The sequence below is a fragment of the Sander lucioperca genome, chromosome 5 (assembly GCF_008315115.2).
Source record: "Sander lucioperca isolate FBNREF2018 chromosome 5, SLUC_FBN_1.2, whole genome shotgun sequence".
NCBI classification, from domain to species: domain Eukaryota; kingdom Metazoa; phylum Chordata; class Actinopteri; order Perciformes; family Percidae; genus Sander; species Sander lucioperca.
In genome coordinates, this window is record NC_050177.1 from 11,960,293 (window position 1) to 11,975,474 (window position 15,182).

General features: G+C 38.3%; 1 protein-coding gene across 4 annotated transcripts in view; it reads right to left on the reverse strand.

Annotated features, from left to right (window-relative positions):
• Nucleotides 1–2,988: 2,988 nt before the first annotated feature.
• Nucleotides 2,989–15,182, reverse strand: part of aadac (arylacetamide deacetylase) — a 31,856-nt gene continuing 19,662 nt past the window's right edge. For 3 of the 4 annotated variants that reach the window (XM_036001226.1, XM_031301044.2, XM_036001225.1), the window contains exons 3-7: nucleotides 12,045–12,212; nucleotides 10,653–10,881; nucleotides 10,119–10,188; nucleotides 8,550–8,721; nucleotides 2,989–5,736 (exon numbers count right to left, since the gene is read on the reverse strand). In XM_036001226.1, the coding sequence (XP_035857119.1) occupies nucleotides 5,110–5,736; nucleotides 8,550–8,721; nucleotides 10,119–10,188; nucleotides 10,653–10,881; nucleotides 12,045–12,185 (1,239 nt within the window). In that variant the 5' untranslated portion in view covers nucleotides 12,186–12,212 and the 3' untranslated portion in view covers nucleotides 2,989–5,109. Of the gene's footprint in view, nucleotides 5,737–8,549; nucleotides 8,722–10,118; nucleotides 10,189–10,652; nucleotides 10,882–12,044; nucleotides 12,538–15,182 lie in introns of those variants that run through there. The other variant, XM_036001224.1, reaches the window with a different exon arrangement.

A 15,182-nucleotide genomic window follows, 5' to 3' on the forward strand; every position in this document is an offset into this window, starting at 1 on the left:
TGTGATTCTTACTCATTTGGCCGATATTTTTGCTTTATAAATGTGTGCTAGATTCTTCAAATTGGACTGTTTTTTTTAAGTGTTCTCCTCCTGCTGTTATTTCTATGCAGTTGTATGCAGAGTTCCAGCGGATTACAAATCAGAACCTGCCCAACACATGCTATCCTGAGCTTGACCGCCATCTTCCTCAACCGATGACCTTATTCAGACAGAAGGCATCAAAAACTGGGAAGACAGCAGATGCTCTGGCTAAAATTAAAAAAAATCAATGATGAACAGGTAAATAGATTTTTACACATTTCATAGGTTGACCCAGTGGAACATTGAACAGGTTCAATGATTCAAATGAGCTTTGTGAATTTTGCAATTAGTCCACTTTATGTTTGCCATTTGTCTGATTGCATTAAAGATGTGAACAGGTTAGAAAGTGGTAAACTACCACCAAGGTTGCAGACCCTCAAGAATGGCTTAATGATGTAGAAACTCATCTGAAAAAAGGCTGCAGGGTAAAGCATTATAAAGGCTAGTTCAAAGTTATCTCCTTTTGTCTAAATAATGCCTCAAAAAGTTACTGCACTACTTTGCAGGTGTTCAGCCAATAGGCCCAAACTACACAATATGCCTTTGTTCTCATTAATATAATGCAAAAGTAACGCTAATGTTTTGTATGTTTTAATGTTTTTCTTAACCATTGTGGGCTGCACAAGATGACCCACATTTCACTGTGCATTTGATACTGGTTATGTAAAACATTTACATTTTAGAGTTTTAAGTGAAAATGTTCTTAAACAGTCTATAGAATTTTTTAAATTTCACCCAAATTGCTGCCCTGTTGCCTTACTCAGGAATTAACCAGGAAGCCAAAAGCAGTGTTTTTTTTTCTTTTATAGCTGTAGCAAACAATAATTTCATTTTGGTATTATTTATTATTGTTTTTGATTACTCCGATTATTTTCCTGACTATCTGATTAGTTGTCTGGTCAATATCAGAAATTTGTGATACATATTTATTTCCTAGGGCCTTAAAGCAACACGCCTACTTATTGGGGCTTATTCCCCATATCCCCCAGAGTTCGATAAGTCCATACATACCCTTCTCATCTCCGTGCGTGTCGTAACTCTGTCTGATGCACCCACGCCTAGCTTAGCACAGATCCTGGAGGTAACCGGCTCCATCTATGCTCCTAATAAGTGACAAAATAACGCCAACATTTTCCTATTTACATGTTGTGATTTGTATAGTCACAGCGTGTACGAATAACAAGGTCACATGAGACACAGCCATCTTCTAACCGTATACAAACTGGGAACTATATTCTCAGAAGGCAAAGCACTGCTACTTGGGTGGAGTGATTTGCTTGCAGAACTCCAGGCGAACTCTCTGCTCCTCACCACGGGGCTTCTCAGGTGCAAATCACTCTGCCCAAGTAGCAGAAGTATCAGTGCTTCACCCTTTCTGAGAATAGTTGTCAGTATGTATACGGTTAGAAGATGGCTGTTTCTCAGCAGCTAGCAGTGGGTGCGTCAGACACGCACGGAGATGAGAAGGGTATGTATGGACTTATCTAACTCTGGGGGATATGGGGAATAAGCTAAAGTCCCAATAAGTCGGTGTGTTCCTTAAGTGACCAGGAACACATTTGGAAGGCTAGAAGTTTTTCTTCTTAAAAATATCTCAAATGTATTTATTTATATACAATTTATTTAAGTATATTTTAAAATTATTTTTTTATTCTATTTATTTTAATTTATAAATGTTTATTTATTTTTGTATTTAATTTTAAATTTAACTGTTCAAAAGCGGACTTTCATGACTTTTAGATATATTAAGTTAGGTAAACTTAATGTAAGTGAGGCAATCAGTTGCCACAAAATTTTTAAGTTTTGAGTCACATGTTTTTAAGTAAACAAACTCAACATATTTGACTAATGTGTACTTAAAACAATGACAACACAAACTAATAAACATTGAGTTTGGTTAACATAAACTGGTGTGGTTGTGTACTTATTTTTGTAAAGTTCTGTGAACTTATTCCTGTGGTTTGTAAACTCAAAACTTTAAGTCATAATAACTGAAAATAATTGAGCTGCCTTAACAGAAAACTGTAAGTCATATTAACTGCAAATATTTGAGTTGAGTTAAATGAGCACTTTTAATTTAACTGTTATCAAAAGGTACATGTAGCAATTCATCCAACCTTTTAAGTTCTGGAAAATTTTGACTTTTAAGTTAATCAACTTAAAAAAATTGTGGCAACTGATTGCCTCACATTTTTTGAGTTCTGGTAACTTATTCGGGTTTACAGTGTGTTAATGAGCCCTCCATAGCAGTGAAGGAATTTGGGAACAGTCCCACCATTCATCTCCAGAGGGATAAATAAGTGCATCTACACATAAAGTGCATGCACACAAGGCCAGAATACAGAGGAATATGACCAGCATTGTGTAACACATAAATAGTCTACTCTGTACCCAGGAGGCGTGGAGTGTTTTGTGTAAAGTGTCCTGATGAACGAGCTTGACCTAGTTGAATCATTCTTTTGTATAAATGGTTTGTTCACACTCATGCATTGCATGAATTGCACTAATTCTGTTGTTTTTTTCCAACCTCTTGAATAGAACAGATTAATGGACATATTATGCAGTATGTTAGCAGCTCAACTGTACTCTCTCAGGTATGAAGCCTCAACAGATCCAATCTGAAATGCTTCACCTTATTGGCGCCAACTGTATTTGTTGTGTCTAAGTCAGTCTATACAGAATATCCTTACAGCATATTATCCTGTTCACTTTAATTATGTGTAATGTATTTGTCAATATCTTGTTACATGACAAGACACTTCTGTTCCTCATTTGCCTCTATTCTAGTACAGTATGTTTCCACACACACACACACAAACACACACACACACACACACACACACACACACACACACACACACACACACACACACACACACACACACACACACACACACACACCAGTAGTTAGAGGGCCAGTCAATTTATTGACAGATAACATTGAAATTAAAAATTATGCAAATCATAGGTTCTCCAAGAGGGAATCCAAAACGAATATAGTCATATTTACAATTGAGAATGTAGCAGTGCTAATGCAAATGAACTAGGTTTCTCTGAAAAACTGTCACTTGATTAAAAAGATACATACTTTATTTGCATAAAGTATATATCTTACTGTATTTTCTTTGTGAAAATAAAATACTGGAAGAAAAAAAAGAAATAGAAATACAGAAATAGGCATACAGTCTTAGTGCCAGCCATATAATCTTGTTTACACACTGTTAAATGTTACAAATGACATCATGAAACTGGCACTTGGTCTTGCACTGGCAACTTCATCCAACAAAGCAGCCTTTATTCATTGTGCAATGTATCCATTACACAAAGGCAAGTCTATAATTGGAAGCTAAGCTTATTTATTAGCTTAATGTAGAATGTCAAATTCACCACATGCAAAGCTGTTTACTCAAACTACAATAAAATCATGCTTGAACAAAGAAGGGGGTAGTACACACATATGTAGGGTGGGGTATCTTTTTTTTTTCCAAAACTGTTACAAAAACAATACTAAAATGGTTCCGGTGCCTAAACTGATACTTAAAAAAGAAAAAGAAAAAAAAGAGCACAAAACGACAGTCAGCGACATTAAATGCACCATTAAGTCCCGTTGGTGTTGTCTCTCCAACATCTCCAATTGCGACAGTGGCCATGGTGTCTCAAAGTGCAGCTAGAATACACAGTTTTTAGCTGCAGACGGTTGCACATCCGTGTTTTGGAATCCTTTTGAGTGAAATACAGCCACATTTTAGACCGTTTAGCTTTAAGCATTTTATCCGAGGTTTAAGCCAGGTACCAACGGTACACACATGCACCTTTATACATTTTGTTATAGGGAATTCACTTGAGACTTGTGATGCGTTGTAAATATTAAGGCTCCAAATACAACTTTAACCAAATTCCCTCTTGGACATTATCCCTCTTTTTGCCGTATTGCTACAACACACCCTGCTCAGCTCAATTACAATCGTGTGTACGCGTGTTCGTGTTCGTGTGAAGAATGTTTGGAGGTATGTACATTGTTACAGCATGATCTTTACTGATAAATACCAATATTCTGTGTGGAATGTGGCTCATCAAATTCCATTGTCTGCAGCCATTATAACGCAAACAAGACTCCAGATATTTATGTTATACTCCGTAAAGTATGTGGAAATTGAACTTAGATGTACTGATGATACCATTCACTCTGCAATTTAAATAATTTACCATACCAAGCAGCCTCTGCCTGTGTACCATATTTGTATGGATTACACAACTAAGGGCTAGTTCTTTACTTGTGTTACATCGACAAATCTTTAATGCAATGTCAGGAACCATTATGCAGCAGTTTTAGTTTTGCAAACACATCTAAACAATCTTAGGTTTCAGTATTAGCTGCATTCTTGGAACTTTGGCCAAACTGAACATAGGTTTTGAAGTTATTAAAGTTTTGCTGTTGTGAAAATCCTTTCCTCCTTTGCCAATACTTGCACTGGATTCTTAAAACCCCAGATGGGATAGCTCATATTTCTTTGGTGGCATGCATTGCTAATTTATAGTATTGATTCTGACGCAATGGATATAAGATCAGGTAGAAGGTCCTGTGATGGGATACAATGAACAGCACCACAGAAGGTCAGCTAGCCACCTACATGTAAAACAATGTTTAACCATCCACAACAACAATCACAACAATTTTTTTCAATATTCCACCTATGGGTAGTGTTATGTTGGTTGGACAATGAACACAATCATACAATCAAGTACAATACTTGAGTGATGGTATTTTACTCAGATCACCTCATGTGAATAAATTAGAACTATTCTTTCAAAATCCTGTTTCTTATTGGTATCTAATGAGGTAAAATCCATGAGTGGAAAAAAAGAGTAAGTCGATATATTACTCAGTATATTTACAGAAAAATAGCGTGACGAAAGAAAAAGAAATAAACAACAAAAACTTGAACACCAGGGGAACAAGTTGCACCTAACCAAACACTGGTGCATTGTGTTGAAAAGCTGGAATGAATATTGATAGTCAAGAGGTCTTTACAAGTTTTCCTCAAGCCATTTGATATAGTTGTCTGTCATGCGACGTGCAATCAGGAAGTCAGTTGGCCACACAGTGAACATCAGTCCTCCATGAAATCCGGTGTCATAGTGTTCATGTGTCACCTCAACACCAGCAGCACGGAGCCGTGTAACATACATGATCCCATCATCTCGGAGAACATCATACTCACATGTCAGAACGTAGGCCTTGGGCAGAGAGCGCAAGGCAGAGTCTGGAACCAGCAGGGGTGATGCCCTCGGGTCAGCAAAAGATCGAGATGGTACATCCATCCCAACTGCCTCCCCTCCGACTCCCTGCACAACAGCAGGAGCACTATAGTTGTATTTTCTATGATATGTTTCTGGCAGAAAGGCGCTCCAGTTGACAAACTTCAGCAGACGGGAAGACTCAGGGTTGTTGTGGGTGTTAGCCATCATGGCTCTGAAGAGCGCCTTGTCGCTGGTGAAGTACTCACTCCAGAAACGCACCATGAGAGTGCGGGGCAGAATGGGCATGTCCTGATTCTGCTGATAGGAAGGTGTGTTAAGATCCAGAGCCTGCAGTACGGGGTAGATGAGTGCTTGGGCCTTTAACTGAACCTGCTGCCCAGGCTCTCTTTGTAACTGTGAAGAGAGACAGAAAAAGATTGGCATGTATTCAAAGAAAATTCCATTCCAATTGAGTATTTCTCAATCCGATGAAATATGTGCTGAAAGTATTGAGAAATAAAACAGCATTATCTAATCACATGTATTAGTCATGGTTATTTACAGGAAGAATTGCTTCAGTCCCAGTTCTGTATTTGTTTGTCTCTTCACAAAGCTGCTGAAAATTCTTAACTCATGGATGTAGTAAGAGAACTAGATTGGTGCAACAGTAAAGCTGTCCTCTAAAACATGACTTGCTCAACCAAGCCAAAAAACATCTTAAATGGATACTTTGGATACTAATGTTGGTAGTATGTGTAAATGAACTATGTTAAACTTCCCTACATCTTACCCAGATCTCCCTACTCACTAGGGCTGTTGCTCGAACTACAGATTGTACTTTCGCATATGGACACAAAGAGTATAGAAGCGGATCGAGAGACAGCCGCCCCTGTTTCTTTCTCAATCTCAGACCGAACTCAGATTAAACAGTGCTAGACAGTGCTGATCAAATATAACCCAAGACTGTTATTGTATTGCCTACTTCTCACTATAAATGTTTTCAGAAATATATTCTAGTGCAGTGTTTGGCTGAAATACTGCCATTTGGGAAAGGAAGTGGGCGCCATTATGTTTCCTGTATTGCGAAAACGGAGGATGAAAAAACGATGAAATGGTAAAACTAGGCAGCACTGACCAAATATATTCCAAGATTATATTACTGTATTGCCTATTTCTCGCCTAAGATGTTTTTAGAAACATATTTTAGCTTACAGTTTAGCTGTAAGACTATCATTTATTACCAGCCAACCGCCATATTGATTCTGTGACCTGCTTGCAATAGGCTTGTTCGAGATGAGCCAGGCCTGTGCAGAATCCTGCCTCTCAGCTGATCTAACAGCTGATTCGTTCAGAATCAACTCTAAGACTTTTTTTATAAACTTTTTATTGTTTTTTAATTGGAGGGATTTGAATTGCTATTTGTCTGATTTAAAGGCGGTGTGGCGCAGTGCATTCTGGTAGTTGTAGGTTTTCTATCTTTTGAGCAAATGTGAATACCACAGCCCATTTTCTGTGTTTTATCTGGCCATGTAGCACCAATTTAAAAAACTATTTATGCTATTCTAATGAGGTTAAATCCACGAGTGGAAAAAAAGAAGAAGTTGATATATTACTCAATATATTTACAGAGAAATAGCTTGACGAAAGAAAAAGAAATAAACAACAAAAACTTGAACACCAGGGGAACAAGTTGCACCTAACCAAACACTGGTGCATTGTGTTGAAAAGCTGGAATGAATATTGATAGTCAAGAGGTCTTTACAAGTTTTCCTCAAGCCATTTGATATAGTTGTCTGTCATGTCAAATATGTATGCTATTCTACTGCATTGACAGACCAGCTTTTTATTTATACATTATTCCAGCGATAAAATACTTACATAAGCATCTTTTCTGATTGTCTGGTCAAAAATAAAACAAAATGTAAAAGGGAAGAACATGACCTGCGTTTAGGTAAGAAGGTACTGCAAAAAATTCCCTTTTTGGGAAATATAACAAAGACGAGGAAAGGCGTACAGAAACTTTTCTGGGCGACAGCCATGTCCCATGAGAGTGGATCATGGGGTCACCCTAAAGGCAGTGTGAGCCAGTGAGTGCACTAGGTTTTTGCTTTGAGGCAAACAGATCCCTATCTACCAGCCTGATGTCTGACTCATGATGTCAGTGTTGTCACCAAACATCTACTAAGAGTGCCCAGAGACATCATGTCTGCTCCAGGATTGTGTACGCCTGGAAAGTGAAGCAATTAATGTCAGCTACTCTCAATGGCGCAACACCAGATGTTCTCCATGGCCTTAAACAGTGATCTTTAGGGTCAAAGAGGTAGTGCATCTGATTTCAACCCCCCTACAGTGTTACTGTAAGTGCTGTGTAAACTGGACTGTGTGCGACAAGGCCCATCACCTGGAACGAGCCATCAGATTGAGGTCATCTAGATAGAATATAGCTAGAATTATGCTTCTGCGAAGATACACGTAAACATCTTCAGTGTTTCAGCTAGCATTTTGTTGCAGCGGGGGAAAAGTGTTAACGTTAGGTTATACAACCATTCCTTCTGGCTTTATACTTGACGTGATCAGGTGAGTCCATTATCTAAACATATTCCACATAGTATGAAACTTAGAAGCAAAAATAAAAAAGTGTGATATCAAGTAAACTCAGCCTTTGCTTTTTCTTGGCCAAAAGGATAGGATAACATTAAAACCTTCACAAGCTTCAAAAGACTAAACTGAAGCCAGGTCACCCTGGTGATACAAATATTTATTGTTTTCTTATCCTGGAACTTGAAAACTCCCTCCTGTAAGACCCCCATCCTCATTGTGTTTCTTTATTTTTTTACTCCTTCTGTAATTTGAAATGCCCAGCTCCCCATGTTCATAGATGTTATGAAACGTGGCCTCAATGTTATGTTATAGCACTCATAGAGTATAAACAATTATAAAAAAGTACTACTTATTATGAATCAGAGAAATTGGCTTGAAATTAACGTAATTTCCTGATGAATAGTTAAAACAAAGTTCTCCACGATAGGCTATGATATAGTAGGTCACTACTGGTCACCTCAGACCCAACACAGAGAACATGCTCTTTTGGTTCAGGGTAATACAATACTATTTATCATAAACTGGCTGTTTAACCTTGCCTCATGTCACCTCTTCATACAGTTCTTTTTCCACATGTAAACCAAAAACATAAAGCTAACACTAGAAAGAAAAAACAGATTCAGTACCTGCTGGGAGACCGCAGCTGCCAGGTTGCCCCCAGCACTATCCCCAGACACAGCAATGCGTCCTGGGTCCACAGAGTACCGGGCCAGCACCCCCTTCTGGAGGAAGTGTTTAACCACATGGTATACATCCTCATATGGGACAGGGAAGTGGTGAGCCGGGGCAAGTCGGTACCTGAAGAAGCAGAAAGGTGCAGAATAAAGCTACATTTTGAGCCTTGGTAAATACACATGAAAACATTTTTAAGGGGATAACCAGATCATCAGATTAAGGGAAAATTGCACACGTTTTTTTTCTTAAATTAGTTTAACACATTTACATGTTTGGGAGAAGAAAATAGGTGTATAAAAGTTTAAGCAACAGAAAGATGCTCATCTAGGCTGTACATTATAAAATGATTGGTCAGTGTTATCACACTACATTTGCAATTTACTTATTTACCAACCTCTGCACAGGCTAAATTTAAATTACTAAATTTATTAGAGAAAATTTACAAATTGACAATTTATCATAATACAGATTAATTGATAACAATCTTTAAATCAATTGTATCTTGTATGATAAATGGCCATTTATATGATTAAATGGCTAACAAAATAAGTTTCAGTTTCATGTAAGCAATGTTTTGCAATATTCAATCAACAAAACAATTGATGAAATTGCAAAACCTTTTGAATGTATGGACTGTCTTGAGCCACTACTAATGTTTACACTAACATTACAACCAGGTATGCATTCCTGTACCCAATTGTGTTTTAGACCTATAAGAAGTCATTTTCACCGCACCACAATGGGCCACAGTAAACCACAGGCATCTTAACGATTATAAACAGTGACACCCCAATTGATTCAAATAAATGCCTCAAAACAACTGCAAACTGCACCGACATTATTGAAATAAATTGCATGTTCTAAACTGTTTTTGTTTTAATCTATGAACCAAATGTTGCACATGGCTGACATTGAGATTGTCAAATGCTGGAATTACTCATTGAACCCTTAAAAATTACACACAGGAATTCAGATGAGGCAGATAAGGCAGTACCCCCACACACCAGACTCCAATACATGGATCCACTCTACCTCCCACTGTCAAATCATGTACAGTATGTCATCAAGCACAACCTTGTAATACACACTAAAATGAAAGAATGACTTGGTGACGGAGTACTGGTATTTCACATAACTGTTGATTGACAAAGCTGAAAAACTGAGTAGTGAATTAGATGATAGCGAGAGGGTATTGACAAAAGAAAGTTACAGTACTGAGAGACAGAGTTAGGGCCGGAAGCGCCAAAGAACAACAGTGAGTGTAGCTGTGACAGGGAAAAGCCTGGTGAGACCCAAATGAAAACCTGTTAGCTTCACTCTACTGCATCCTCACTTCCATCTAGCCTGTGACTAATGGAGGGAGGACAGGCACATATGACAACAGAAAATTGTGTGAGCGGCTGGGAGAAAGAGTCGGGGGAATAGTAGGACTTAACTATGAATAATACAAATGAAGCAGCAGTTTGCACATTATATTACAGTAGCTGCATATAACTGGCTATAAAATATGAAATACTTACTCGACAGAAAGAACAACTGCATCTAGCTTAGTGACAATTGTTCTGGCCAGTAGATCATATGGACTCATCCCTGCATAGACAGAGAAGACAGACAGATCAGAACAGAGATTCTAAAGCAACACAAACCACCATAAGTATTGACATCCAAGGTAACATTGCAGTAACAGAGATGGACTGAATAATCTGTGTTACCGTAATTGTTATAGCCGTTCAACAGATTGCAACAACAGCATGAGATGTGTCAAACAGCATGTCGTGTGTAAATTTACATTTTGGATTAGCAAGTGTAACCACCCTCTGAGGTTCCCCCCGCTCCAGCAGACGGTGTGTTCCTTACTCAGGAAACTGAAAGCTTTGTGGCTTGTATTTTGATGGTTTAATTATTTATGATCCTGTCATAATAACTGACACAGGGAATCTATACAAAGCTGTAATTTGTCACATCCATTTCAGAGTACGTTTCTCATTAAAATTAGTAGAATTACTGTGTGAAGAACACATCACACACATCACCCATCAAGCCTATCAACTTACGGGAACTACCCAGACACCATCCTCCACCGTGCAGATATATGACAGCTCTCCTGAGCTCAGTTTCACCGCCCCTCTGCTTAGGCTGGTACAGCACCACCTCCACTCCATCAAATTTCTCTTCTGTCACCTTGACATGCTCGTCAGAAACAGGCACTACCTTTTCAGCCAGAGTGATGAAGTACATCACCCCCATGTAGTCCTTCAGCCCCAGTAATTCACTGAGGTCTGCCTGGAAAGGGAAGCAAAGCGACAAAATGAGAGAATGAGAGACAGACACATTAGAGAATTGAGCCATGAGTATTACGGTTCATACTGTTCGGTTAAGCTATTTCAGGCTGCTTATCCTATGTAAACAACCACCTTGACCAAAGCTCATAATATTCAAATCAGAAAGGGTTAAGATGCTTAACTACATGGTTATGCAGTATTACAGAGGGAGAGAGGGACACGGAATGTTGCCTGGTAATGTCAACAGCTCCCTAGTTATTTATTTTAAGAAGTCATAACTAAATAAGTTATAAAAGCATGACTCGCACTCTATTATGTCTGATGATGAGGCAGGCAGTCGGTGGCTGGCATGAGGCTAATCAGCTGATGCTCTTCTACTGTCGCCACAACAAAATCATCAGAGTCATCCACTCCAAGCTCTATGTGCATACAATCCACAATATTTAAATATCTTACTTAATACAATACTTTGTTTCATGCTGAAATGATATTGAATCCATCAGAAATAATGAGTCTGAACACTATTCTTCCTATCACAAATATGTCCTGTTGTGTTAAAGGCAGTAGCCTGCACTTGCATTTCATGACAAATATGTTATACTCATACTACTGCAACACCTTTCTAGGTGTTGAATTGATTAAGTATATTGATCTTGTAATAGTGCCCAAGGTGTAGTGACAAAACAAAGCCACTCATGTTTATACTAATGTTACAGCCATGTATACATTACTTGGTGTTTAAACCAATAAAGGGTCATTTTAGTCGCACCACAATGGGCTCGCGTAAACCACAGATGCCTGATGGTCATAAATAGATTGGAGTTTCCTTAATAGGATCTAATATTAGAACAGGTGAGCAGGACTATACAACACGTGGATTAGCATCTGACATAATCTGATATAACAAGCATGTATATCCACATCAGCAAAATACAATAGCCTACACGTTTAACCTGCCACTTTCCCTCAGACAACTTAGCATGTTTTGTTATTTGATATATGGCTACATTAATCAATCATGTATTAAACGGAAATAACAAGTACGTGTTCATTCACCCAAAGTGCTAGACAGCCTATTGTAAAGGGATTTATGTTTAAAGGAATCATCAGTACCAGCAGACCTAATGTCAAGATAGCCTGCAAGAATAACATTATTTTCCTTACCAGGTTGCTGAGACTTCTGAAGAAAGAGTTGGTCAGCATGAGTTTCCATCTCTCTTCTATCTCCTCAGGAATTGGCTCATAAATATAATAAGCGGTAAAAGAGCAGAGAGCGACGAATAAAATGATGCTTCCAAACCTCATTTTACAACGAGCGTCCTCAGCAACTGACTGCAGGGTACAAACACAAACAGGCTGTTAGCTGTAGCAAGTCACTCCGGTGCGCGAGTAAAGCTTACGCTCGGAATTAATTTTGGATCCAGACCAGCTAAATATGACAGCACGTGTTTGGTGTCATTTAATGGTTATCGGCGTGCATGTTCGGAGCTTTTCTTCCCTGCTCGTGCGCACGCAATGCATGTCTGTCTCGTGGAGCCGGAGAATTAGGCTACTTTTAGTGGCAGTGATATGGAGACAGGAGCGCGCACCCTGTGTAGGACCGTCCCACCTTGGCCCACACTGCAAATTCTTCAGGTGCCTCCTCAGCTTGTATAGCTTACACAGAACGCACGAGAGAACTTCGTGCCAAGATGCAACTGATGCTGAAAAATCATAGATTCTGAAACAAAGGTGGCCCATGCATCCAACTTTGTATGAACCAATGTTTAAACGTAAAATACATTTTAAAAAGGTCATAAATATTACAGGTTTTTTATTAGGTTTATCGTGATTTTCTTAAGGGGAAGTCACTCCAGATCCATGCAGTTGATGCACCAAAGTGTCAGCTGTACGCTCCACGAGACACCCAAGCTTGTGCTAAACCCATAGACCCATAGTTAATATTACAGTCAATGGCTAAACAGCGTGCTCTTGGGTATAAATTCTGTACATCCGGTCACAGTATCGGTGTGGCACGTATAACCTTGGGGCCGCAGCGTATAAAAGTGACTGCAGTGCAGCTGAGCAGCAATGGTTGCAAGTCAGCCTTAGCTAATTATATTATTGGTGACAGAGGCAGATAAGATGTCGCGTTTCCTGGCAGGACTGACTGCCAGAGCAATACTCTCATGCTCTCACGTTTCTAAAGGACGCTCAATAAATTACAGTACATAATATTTTCATTTTGTTTAATGTCAGTTTTACGCCCACGTCTTCATGCAGAGGTAGGCCACAATATTCATGACAAAAATCACATTTGTGTGGGAAACAGGTCCACACAGGTGTGTCTTTGAGTCAGGCCCTTTACATTGGCAGTCTCAGCCTCTATTCTATGGAATGCAGTTTCATTCAATATTAAATAAATGAATAAATACATAAATAAATTAATAAATACATACATGAATGAATAAATAAGCCTTTGAAATACATCATGAAATAAATAAATGAGGCAATACATACATAAATAATTAAATAAATGTAAATATTCATACATAAATTAATCAATTTAATAAATTAAATATATTAAAAGGTTTTACTTGTACTTATTTCATGGAACTTTTATTTCATAAGTCCACGTTTATTTATTTCAAGAAACTTTTATTTCATAAATCCACATTTATTGATTTCCGTGGGCTTTTATTTCCTAATGCCACATTTATTGATTTCCCTCTCTATTTATTTCCAGTTCTTATATGCAAATCAGGGGGCGTGGCTATCTCTCACATTCAGATCAGAGCCGTGGGCAAAAAAATGGCTGGCGAAGTGAGTGCGGACATAATGGAAGACATCGGTGGGCTCCGTGATAGCATGCTATCATTAGCAAATCAACATGGTTTATCAGCACATACTATTTTGGCACATATTACTAGGGCGGATAAGTGCTCTTCAAGAAATATACATAGACGACAAAGTTTTAAATAGTTTAAGACTGATTGAGCACCGTGTTCGTGTGGAAGATGTCCAAGTCCAAGTAGTCAACGTTACCGCTAGTACTACAAGCACAGGTGCTGGACTCCCGCTGCTGGATATTCCAGGCGACATGCTGGCTAACTTTGTGTTGTCCGGTCTATCAACCCGAGAAATTGCGGATCTCTTTGGTGTGTCGTCCAGCACGATTCAGAGGAGATTGGCCGAAGAAGGCCTTAGGTGAGTAAACTTACTTATTGAGCTAAAGAGTAGGCTATGGTGGGCAATGAGCCCGACTCATAAAATATACGGCTACTATCACAGCCCATAAGGGGGGTAAAATGCGGCCTGTATTATGAATGTTCCGCACTCTCACTTCGCCAGCCTTTTTTTTGCCCACGGCTCTGTTCTGAATGTGAGAGATAGCCACGCCCCCTGATTTGCATATAAGAACTGGTAATAAATAGAGAGGGAAATCAATAAATGTGGCATTAGGAAATAAAAGTCCACGGAAATAAATAAATGTGGATTTATGAAATAAAAGTCTCTTGAAATAATCGTGGACTTATGGAATAAAAGTACCATGAAATAAGTACAAGTAAAACCTTTTCATATATTTAACTAATTGATTCATTTATATATGAATATTTACATTTATTTAATTATTTATGTATTTATTGCCTCATTTATTTATTTCATGATGTATTTCAAAGGCATATTTCTTTTTGTATTCATGTATTTATTAAATGTATGTATTTATTCATTTAGTTAATATTGAATGAAACGGCATTCCATATATTTCAGCCTCTTTCTCTGATGCAAGAACAGACCCATCTAGAAGCATGAAGTATGATACAGGATTAATGTTACATTAAAGGGTTGTTGATTTGAAGAAGGCCTAAGAGCCGAATCATCATCAGAATAAATAGAGAAATGCATATGGAGCCAGAGTGTGCAACACTTTTTTCTACTTCCAGTGATCAGCACCTCACGACAGCCCTCGGTGTACATTACTCTTCTATATATTATACATTAAAGTAAAGCCACATTTGGCATATTAACTATATTAACTATATATTAACTAGCAGTCTATGATAAGTCAGTATATGGTACATTCTTACTGTATTTTTCTAAACAGATGTACATAAATAAATATTGCAAGTAGCTGACTGTTCCATGGGGGGGAATTATGCAATAGAAATGCCGCACTTTATAAATATCTGCAACAGTATAAATATCTGCAACGGTGTATTCACATTTCTCACACCTCAATACAATAGTAACCTAACTACATGCAAGCAAATCCAATATCAGCATGATGGGAAAGCAGTAGGCCTGGACACTAGAATACAATAA